The sequence below is a fragment of the Danio rerio genome, chromosome 12 (genome assembly GCF_052040795.2).
Source record: "Danio rerio strain M-AB ecotype USA chromosome 12, GRCz13ab, whole genome shotgun sequence".
NCBI classification, from domain to species: Eukaryota; Metazoa; Chordata; class Actinopteri; order Cypriniformes; family Danionidae; genus Danio; species Danio rerio.
Genome location: NC_141032.1, coordinates 19,931,913 through 19,942,500, shown reverse-complemented (window position 1 = coordinate 19,942,500; position 10,588 = coordinate 19,931,913). Strand labels below are relative to the sequence as shown.

Below are 10,588 nucleotides of genomic sequence, written 5' to 3'. Positions count from 1 at the left end.
TTCTGCCTGTCTGCTTGAGCTCCATGCTTCAAGAACACAAGCAGCCAGGCGCAACGCTAAGACAACACGCATCAACCAACGCTGCCAAATATCAGATTGCACAGGGGTAATTTAATGGCTTTGGTGGCAAAGAGAAAACAAGGAGCCGAGCAGACTTCACAACAGCCCGTCTGTGCAACCATTTGACTGATTGAAGTGGATTTTCTAGATTATTCTGTTGTGATCACTCAAGGAGAGTCTGATTGATTATTGGTAGAGATTTTCATTGATATGTTTCACTTTGTCATGTGGTTAAAGGGAGCGTAGTGTCTAGTCATAACTATGTCGATATATCTTGATAGAAAGCAAAGCAATAATGACAACTTGGAACCTATTTAGAAGGCTTGGAATAATTATAGGCTATTATATAGATTATAGATTATTGATTATTAAATAAAATAATAATAATTCTATAATGATGTTATAATTATATAATAATAATTAAAAGGATTATTGAATTGTTGGGAAATTAAAATGTGGATTTTGGGTGCCTTAAGAGTGAATATTTGTATTAGAATTGAAATGTTCTGAGTTGTACTGACATCTTATGTGACATCTTATGTTACAGATTTTTAACAGGACCAGCAAATCTTAAAGATCCAGAGGCAAAATTCAGATTTCCCAGGATATTTGTAAACACAGAGGACAGTTACGAGGAGCTACATTTGATTGTTTACAAGGTAATAAGAAAAAAGACAGTAATTAAAATATTTATATATTTTTAATTTTGCCATGTTTCCATATACTTATTTTCATTTCGATGTGTTACAAAAACTGAAACTATGAAAAACACTTTGTACATTTTTTAAGACAAAAGCACAACAAAAATTTTTTAAAAGTGACTTTTAAAATGTCTCATTTTATATACCTCACAGAACCTTACATCAATGATACAGAGAATTTAAAATGCATGAATTTATTTTTTTTTATTGTAAATGTACTTTAGCACTAATGTAGTTTTTTAATTAAAAAATTCAATAGTTTGAACAGTTAAAATGTTTTTAATTAAATAATTCATTCATTAATTTTCTTGTCGGCTTAGTCCCTTTATTAATCGGGGGTCGCCACAGCGGAATGAACCACCAACTTATCCCAGCACATTTTTACGTAGCGCATGCCTTTCCAGCCGCAACCCATCTCTGGGAAACATCCACACATACTCATTCAAACACACACTCAAACACTACGGACAATTTTAGCCTACCCAATTCACCTGTACCGCATGTTTTTGGACAGTGGGGGAAATCGGAGCACCCGGAGGAAACCCACGCTAGAGATGCGCGGTTGGCGGTTATAGCCGCGGACTCCGCGGATAAACCGCGGATCGGGCGGATGACGTTACAAAAAAATAATATTTTAATTAAATTCGGGCGGGTGGCGGGCGGTTGTACTGTTTTTATAGGCATAGCTGGCGCACCAACGAAAAAGCCTAGGACTGACTTCACAGAATGGGAGGAGGAATCGGATACACTAATTCTGGATGAAGTACAGAAGTATTCCTCTACAAACTTCCGTATAGACGGATCAGCAGAGGAAAATCTACTTCCTTTTGGGAGAAATAAGGCCAGTCATTCCCACGACTACAGCACCTTTCCAAGAGAATTCTATGCATTTCAGGAACAAGTGCTGCGAGCGAGCGCTCCTTCAGTGCAGCAGGGTGCATTATAGTGGCTATGCAGGCGCTCCCGTCTGAATCCTGACACTGTAGATGCTATTTTATTCCAGCATTGTGCCAAGAAAAAATCAAACTAGACCTAAGGTCAGGCATATTAAACCAATTAGCCTATGTTATTTAGGCTACACATATGTTCAATATAAACTTTTGAGTTCGGTCAGCTGATAATTTTACGTTCATATTGGTTTAGCCTATTCTATTCTAGACATGTTGGCCTCGCTTTTACGTTCCGAGGCTAAGGTTATTTTGCCAGAATTTCTTTGTCGCAACTGGCGTTGTATTTCGTTATGCTTCAAGTTTGAGGGGAATGGGAATAATCCTAAATCCATTGGTTATTGGGGCACTTGTCATACATGCACTTAGCCTGGTCAGACTTTGTTCGCTCAAAGAGGGATGGCATATCTATTTTTCTAATTTATTTTCTAATTGTGGGGGTGACTGAGCCTACAAGGCACGATATGACGTTTTTATAAAAAAAAATTTCAACTGTTTGCCAAAGCATGCGACTATAGCCTATGCCTACATTAAGATATTTATGTTAATATTTTTTTACTGCCTGTTGTTTCTTTTGGCATATAAAATAGGTATTGTCTGATAGAGATATAAATAAAGGTTCATCTTGTCGCAGAACTGTGTTGTTTCCGATTTCTACAAGCTCAATAACATCCACAGCAAAAAATAAAAAATAAATAAATAAAAAATAGTCGAAAAACTGTGCCCATTAATTAGATGTGCAAGGCAATCAGGTACGTTTTTGGGGTTGCTATGGACAACTACAAATGTAAACATTATTAGGCTATAATGTAAATCACTTATTATTCTATCTATTTACTAAAAAATAAAGTGAAATAGGCATTTAGTAGTAGACTAAATAGCAGCATGTTGAAATGATGTGTCAATGCGTTTTCTATTAGGCTACAATAAAAAAGTTGTATAGTACAGTGCGTTTAATTTAGGCTATTTATTTACTTTTGTCCCTGTGCGCCGATTGGAGACGGAGTTCACTGCTGATATTCTGAGAGCTCGGGTGCTTCTCATTTCTTATTTGTGCATCCTCGTTTCCTTTCCTTGCTTTCTTTCCTCATGTTTCCACCCCACCGGGATACGAGGGAAGGACGCAAGGAAAAAACTCAAGGACCGAGGAATCGAATCAAGTGAAAAGACATGTCCTTGTATCTTTAGCGTCACTTCAAAGCGTCGTCAATTAATGACTTGCACGTTTGGATTAACTGCATGTCTACATTAAAGTCATTCTCTGTTCTATAATGATCAATAAAGAAACATTCATTTAATAATAAAAAGGAATAAGCCATTCAAATAAAGAGCCCAATCAGCAGATGGCGGGCGGGTGCGGTTTTAAAAATTGGTCAAAAATGTTACTGCGGATGGATGGTGGACCGATGATGAATTTTGCCATGCGGTTGCGGATGAAATAATAGCCCATCCGCGCATCTCTAACCCACGCACCTTTAGTTTAAATATGGCATTTTAATATAACTAAAATGTGAAATTTAAAATAAAAGGCAAAAATTGCAACAAAATTTCTAAAAAAAATACATTAAAATGAAAACAAAAATTTCGTTTTCTTCATAAGCTAAAATAGTGCTAAAATATAGTTAAAATTAACAATAATAAATTATTTATGGACGACATGGTGGCTCAATGGTTAGCACTGTCACCTCACAGTAAGAAGGTCACTGGTTCAAGTCCCTGGTGGGTCCGTTTGCATTTCTGTGTGGAGTTTGGATGTTCTCCCTTTATTTGTGCATGTTTCCCCCACAGTCCAAAGACATGCGCTATATGTGAACTGATTAAACTAAATTGGCCATAGTGTACAGGTATATGTGTGAATGAGTGTGTATGGATATTTCTTAGTACTGGGTTGCAGCTGGAAGGGCATCCGCTTTGTAAAAAATATGCTAAATAAGTTGGCGGTTCATTCCGCTGTGGTGACCCCTGATGAATAAAGGGACTAAGCTGAAGTAATGACCGAATTAAATTATTCTTGCATTTTAATGAGTTAACTTCTTGCAATCATTTATGTAAGAATGTAAATAAGTTTTGTTGTTATAATTTCACTTTTATATATTATGTTCATTAACATGCATTTTCACATACGCATGCACACACACACACACACACACACACACACACACACACACACACACACACACACACACACATGTATACATATTATTTTACAATGGACAATCTTGCATCTCAAACGAGATGCATATTTTGCTTAAACAGTAAGTCCAAATGCTTTTAACAATCCAATAATAATGTTCAATATTTCATAAAAGAATAGAAATAACCCTGTGTAACAAAAAGGTACTGTGCTGAATTAGGACTGACTGCAGAAGAATTTTTAGTTAAGTAAACTCAGAGATATTCAGCAGTTTTACCAGAATAAATTTTATAATTTATATAATTAAATTGACATTATAAATCTTATCTAATTTATCTTGCTTCCTACTTCTGCTATATTTATTGTATTTAATAAACAGTTTTTTTGTGATGAAATAGCCTTTGTTGCTGGCAAGGAATTAAATGAAAATAATGATATGCGTTAAATTCATATTTGACTTTTTCATATTTAACAATTTTTTCAGGCAATGAGTGCAGCTGTATGCTTCATGATAAATGGTAAGTTTCTGATTTTTCCATATCAAGCAATTTTTGCTCAAGTTTAGGCAAGTTAAGGTTTGGATATATATATATATATATATATATATATATATATATATATATATATATATATATATATATATATATATATATATATATATATATATATATATATATATATATATACGCTTATATATAAGGACAGTGTGCAAATCATTATGGAACACAGTAGGGCTGCACGATATTGAAAAAAATTAGACATTAATTATTGTGATATGAATACAGTTTTACCAGATGGTTTGAATTCTCTACTTGACTTATTCTAGTGAGTCTACAAGTATTTAGGTACAGAAATTTAGTAATCACAACGTAAATTACTTGGGATTGCCTTGTGTCTTATCCAAATATTGAAAATATAAAGATTTTTCTTTTCACTTTCAGAAGTAATAGGTCAAAATAAAGTGAGATTTTACTTAAAACAAGCTAAATAATCTGCCAGTGTGGGACGCAAAATAATGCAGCTATTTGCTCATGAAACAATTCTAAGAAACACATTTTTGTACATGTAAATGAACACTATCACATAACATTAACACATCATCTTCTTTGTATAGATAATTTAATGCAATTAAATCTTGAAATGCTCCCTCACCGGCCTTAAAAACGCATGCAAATGATAAACTTTCACTTTACTATGGTTAATCTTAGCAGTCATGTGTTTTGTGGCTCCTGGTCAACAGTAATCCAGATTCAACATTGTAACTCCAGCTATGTGATTATTGCGGATGCTCACATTGCGATATCGATGCTGAAACAATATATTGTGCAGCCTTAAAACAGAGACATATGAGTTTTACTTTTGGCTGTTACTTTTAAGACTGTATCAGCCAAATGTTAAGCATTTCTTAAACTTTCCTTCTCTCTGTGTTAATAGCCTCGGTGGATTTGAATCGGGAGTTTTGTGAGAAATTAGACAGCTTGGTTGGACCCCAACTCACCCTGCTGGCCTCTGACATATGTGAACAGTACAACATCAACCGCAGGATATCAGGGTCAGTGCTACTCCAGAGCTTTATTACAACTGCTAATAAAAAAAAAATCTGTGTTAAATGTGCATAAAAATCTAGATCTACTGTGTAAAATCCTGGGGGAAAACAGGCCAATCAGAACAATATACAGACTCTGGCGATCATTGAAAATACATGCCCCAGGCTGTGTTTTATTTGCCGCAACGTAGGAAACATTCAACTGATATTTATGTGGTATTACAACAATAATAATTTTCTCCTTATTTTTAAGTTTATCTTAGCCTCTATTATACCCATTATGTAAATGGGACGGACTTTAAGGACGATTAATTAGTCAGCCTTGTATGACCATGAAGCCTCTCAGCTGTTTAAAGCTTATCAGACACAAAAGCATGATATGTGGATTATAAGTTTATTTAATGCCTCTCTGAAGAGACATAAGGTCTGCTTAAATGTATATTGTGTTAGTTTAACATGTGTGTTGTGACATTTGCAACATGTTTGTAAAGAGGCAACAGACACATGTAAACTGCTCAATTTCTAAACTTCCTGCCTCTTTTTTATATACGTTAAAAACTTAAAATACAAGTACATTTCTGTTTGTCCCTTTTGCTGAGAATAATCATAATCTAGACTACATTAATAAATTTTTTTAAATATTTTTTAATATTTAGTAATATTTAATACCTCAATATTTTTTGACAATTGAAATATGATTGTTTTACATCGTCATGTGTAGCATCGCAGCGCGATGTGTTTCTGTGTGAACATCAGATTAGAGCTCATTAATATTCAAGACTAAGGATGCAACGATTATAGATTTTGGTTATACGATTATAGTCTGTGGAATAAGCACGGTTTCATGCTTATCATGATTATTATGCATTCATTCATTTTAAAACACTACTAGTTTAGAAAAATCACATGAAAACTCCTTATATTTTAAAGTGTAATTTATAGCTGCTCAGTAACCAAACAATATAGCACAAAATAATATTACAAACAAACAATAGTTAATTTCGCTTTGGACTTAAGAAGTGAAAAAAGATGTTGGCAATAATTTTACACTAAACATAAATAAGACAACAATGAATAAATAAGAATAAATAAAAAATAGTATTTGCCCAATGTAAATCTACGCTACATAATACATATAACATACTGCTTTTAAATAGAACAAATGTTGTCAAAGGCTGCCTAACCTCTGTCTGAAAGGCATTTTTGATCTGAACTCTATTACAAAATTGTTTGGTATTTTTATTTTGTATTTTTTTTCTCTTTGGAGTAGAAATGTGTATATTCCATACAAAGTATGAAGCTGATTGGTAAGTTCTTGTCACAAACTCTTGGTGCACTCGAGCAATTCATTCAACTAGGTGAGCCTGGAAAGCATGCGTGCATAGCCTCGCTGCCAATATGCATGCAAGCCGCTCAACTCCATTGGAAATAATGAAGTTATGCTTGCAAAAGACGGGATATGTGAACAGCCCTTAGTTCATTTTCTAAGTCATAGTTAAAATCAGCTTTTAATCCAGTGCGTGCACATAATGTACCATCTTGGAACATTAAACTAGTGCACTTAGTTGCAGAAGTTTTGTTTCGCGCTGAAACATGGTGTTGAGAAGGCCACTTTACGGTTAATAAACTGTGACAAATTAAATCGCGGTTAATAGTGAAATCGGTTAATCATTGTACCCCTATTCAAGAACTTTCCAAATATGGTCAAAACCAACCATATAATATAATATACTGTAGGTTTTCACATGACGTCAGTGATGATGCGCGAAATTCAGATGGAGGGCAGGAAGTGGTTCTTCTAAATGTTTTGTTTTATGTTGTTTATAATTGTTTAAATCGGCTAAAATGAGAAATGCTTTTATAGAGTTCCAAAAGTTTTTGCTAAAAAGGGTGTAAAGTTAAAGAAACTGGCAGAAAAATGTAAACAGCATGTAATAAAGATTTTTTTTTTTTAAACGATAGTTTGTTTGATAGCACCAACAAATATTATATACAGGTCTAGCTAAGCGTATTATATGTTAAAGTGTTTAATAAAGTCAGACACCGATCAGATAATGTACCCTGCCATGTTATCGCTGTAATGAAATATCGTCTTGTTTTGCAGTAGTCCAATACTTTACTGGCGTTTCGGCAGATTAAACAACCATAACATTAACATCGAGATGCACTGCAGCGGTGAATGTTTGTTGATGGTGGGCGCATCCACAGATCAAAAAAAGAATTGCAACCCTTGAGACAAAAATAGATGGCTATTATTGTGAAGCACTTTTCACCCCTTCCAAAAATATGTAAATAATAATGTAGACTATGCGTCCACGCTTTTGTATGCTTTCATCGATTATTTCCTGAAGTCTGGAAGATATAACGTTATGCGGTTGGGGGAAACTATAGTAATTTATAATGAGCATGTTTTTAAAGCACATAGTATAGTGTATAATGTGTACAACTCTTTGTTAATGAATACAGTAATATAATAAATTGATAAACTGTAACAAATACTGTAATGTTACTGTAAACTGTGATGCATTGTGATGATCATAGCATAGAAAATTGAAGCCTTCATCTTTACTGCAGCCTCACAGACAGATTTTATTGCATAGGAAATCTTCAAATCCACCTAAAGCACCACATTGGCTTCAAGATCTGATGTTAAAATAATATTCAGTCAGAGGTTCTAGCAAATTCTCTCATGTTAGGTAACCATTATTATCATATTTCTCTGATATAAATGTTCTTCCTGGGGAATAATGTGACTTCTCTTGTATGTAACTGTAATTTCCCTTTTTTCTATTCTCTCTCTGTCCAGACTCTCATGCTTAGTCCATGCTAGCCTGTTATTATAAAATAACACAGCACTATCCCTGATTTTTACACCCATTATTGTCTATTTATTCATTTATTTATTTATTTATTATTTATTTATTTATTCTATTATTTATTTATTTATTTATTTATTTATTTATTTAATGTCATCTTAATTTATGTCATTTTGCACAAATTTTTTTCTAATATTATTTTTCTTGTATTTTTTTTTATTATCATTACTGTCACTATATTAGGTAGTGTATTTAGGGTTTGTTGAAGCTGGTTTTATACAGTTAAAGTCAGATTTATTAGCCCACCTGTTTATTTTTTCCCCAATTTCTCTTTAACTGAGAGATTTTCAATGACTGACTTATTTTGTCTTTGCCATGATGACTGTAAATAATATTTTACTTTATATTTTTGAAGACGCTTCTATACAGCTTAAAGTGACATTTAAAAGCTTAACTAGGTTAATAAGGTTAACTAGGCAGGTTAAGAGTAAAAAGATTAAGAGCAAGTTATTGGTTAAGAGCAAGTTATTGTATAACAATGTTTTTTATCTGTAGACTATTGAAAAAAAAATATATATATAGCTCAAGCGGTCTAATAATTGTGTCCTTAAAATGGCTTTTAAAAAATTAAAAACTGCTTTTATTCTAGCCGAAATAAAACCATAAGACTTTCTCTAGAGGAAAAAATATTATCAGACATACTGTGAAAATTTCCTTGCTCTACTAAAAATCATTTGGGAAATATAAAAAAAAAATTTAAGGGGGGCTAATAATCACTTCACTTCAACTGTATATCTATAATTCTCTGACATCTGTACTTAGCTGTTTGGATAATTTTACTAATGTACCGCTGTAACAATATAGTTAGTACGACAGTTTAATTTAAGTAATTATCTATAGTAGGTTTCAAAACAGTAGTATTTACTATAGTATTTTTTCATGTCATAACTTACAGTATCTACCGCCTCGATGACAGGCAAATATATTGTAGTAGAAAACTCTGCCCTCTTCATAATATAAGGATCATGTACAACATATGTGGCTATTTTTTATTTATATCTCATTTGAAATATGGTATTAAATGCAAAAATATGAACTTCCCTCGATGTTTCCCATTCAGTTTTTTATTTCCTGCTCTTTCTCTGAATTTTGCGCATCACCAGAACCATGTCATTGCAAACAACCAATAAGGCCAACGCCTAGGGTTGGAAATGGACCTGTAAAACAATGCACTTGCCTATTTAGATATCATATTAGAGAACATATTAACATATCGTTTCAATGCTTTCTACGACAAATTTTAAGATTTCCATAAATACAATCTGAATGTCAGGTCATTGAATGATATCATAAGTGATTTATTTGAAATGAATCAGCACCTAAACTGCACACCCTCACCTAATTTATTGATATTTGTCAGGAATTGCAGTAATAAAGTAAAAGAAAATTAAAATCATTTGCAGCACTTTTAAGCTATCAATATGTATGTTGAGCTGTCACTGTCTGTCTGCAGCTCCCTTTCAAATGAATCCTGTTTCACTGCTCGCTCATGCATCAATCTTAAATGACTGGGTCATCCTGTGACCCAGGTAACCGTTCAGAAATATGGACAAGGCTTTCACGTACCTGCATGCTGAATACAAGGGTCCACTGTATCATCTCTCTTCCAGTAGCAGTCACCGGAGCTTATCCATTAATCATATCTAACGGTGTGTCCTTAGCTTACCTGAGCCCTGCGTGCTGTGCGGTATTGTTTTGTGTGGTACAATCCCTTGTATCACCTTACATGACACTTATCACACATATTTTCACTTTTATTTTTCAATAGATGTTGCGCTGGGGTAGAATATAATCCACCTCAGCCTCAATATTCACTCCAAATTCTTATTGCAGGCCAGAGAAGGAGCCTCAGTTTAAATTCATCTACTTCAACCACATGAACTTGGCTGAGAAAAGCACCATCCACATGCGCAAGACGGCCAGTGTTTCCCTCACCTCTGTCCATCCGGACCTCATGAAAATTCTCGGAGACATCAACTGCGATTTTGCACGGTAAGCAGTGCTGTTAAATAATTCAGGAGGTGCATTCAAATCATTGTATGTTTGATAGGGCTGGGTGATTAATCAAAGGAGATTTTCATGCACATTTTGCCAGTAAAGCTGGTTCTAGTAAACTAAATTTAGTACACAGAGTCGTAGGACACTAGCTATGTTTACATCCAAAAATGTGAATTAATTTCATGCGCAAAACTGGATTATCGTATAAAAGATGAATAAAGCAGCTTTTCCATCCATTAAGTCAAAGCAAACAAAATCGTCACTTTCTGGTTAACTGACACCACATATCAAAAGTAAAAACTGAATTTGCTGCAGTTGGAGAAGCT

The 10,588-nt window shown here is 33.9% G+C and overlaps 1 protein-coding gene across 3 annotated transcripts in view; it reads left to right on the top strand.

Moving 5' to 3' along the window:
* ccz1 (CCZ1 vacuolar protein trafficking and biogenesis associated) overlaps positions 1 to 10,588 on the top strand; it is a 171,492-nt gene that overhangs the window by 155,004 nt on the left and 5,900 nt on the right. For all 3 annotated transcript variants that reach the window (XM_087274738.1, XM_087274737.1, NM_200134.1), the window contains 4 exon segments: positions 608 to 719; positions 4,327 to 4,360; positions 5,277 to 5,394; positions 10,098 to 10,256. In XM_087274738.1, coding sequence (XP_087130864.1) covers positions 608 to 719; positions 4,327 to 4,360; positions 5,277 to 5,394; positions 10,098 to 10,256 — 423 coding nt within the window.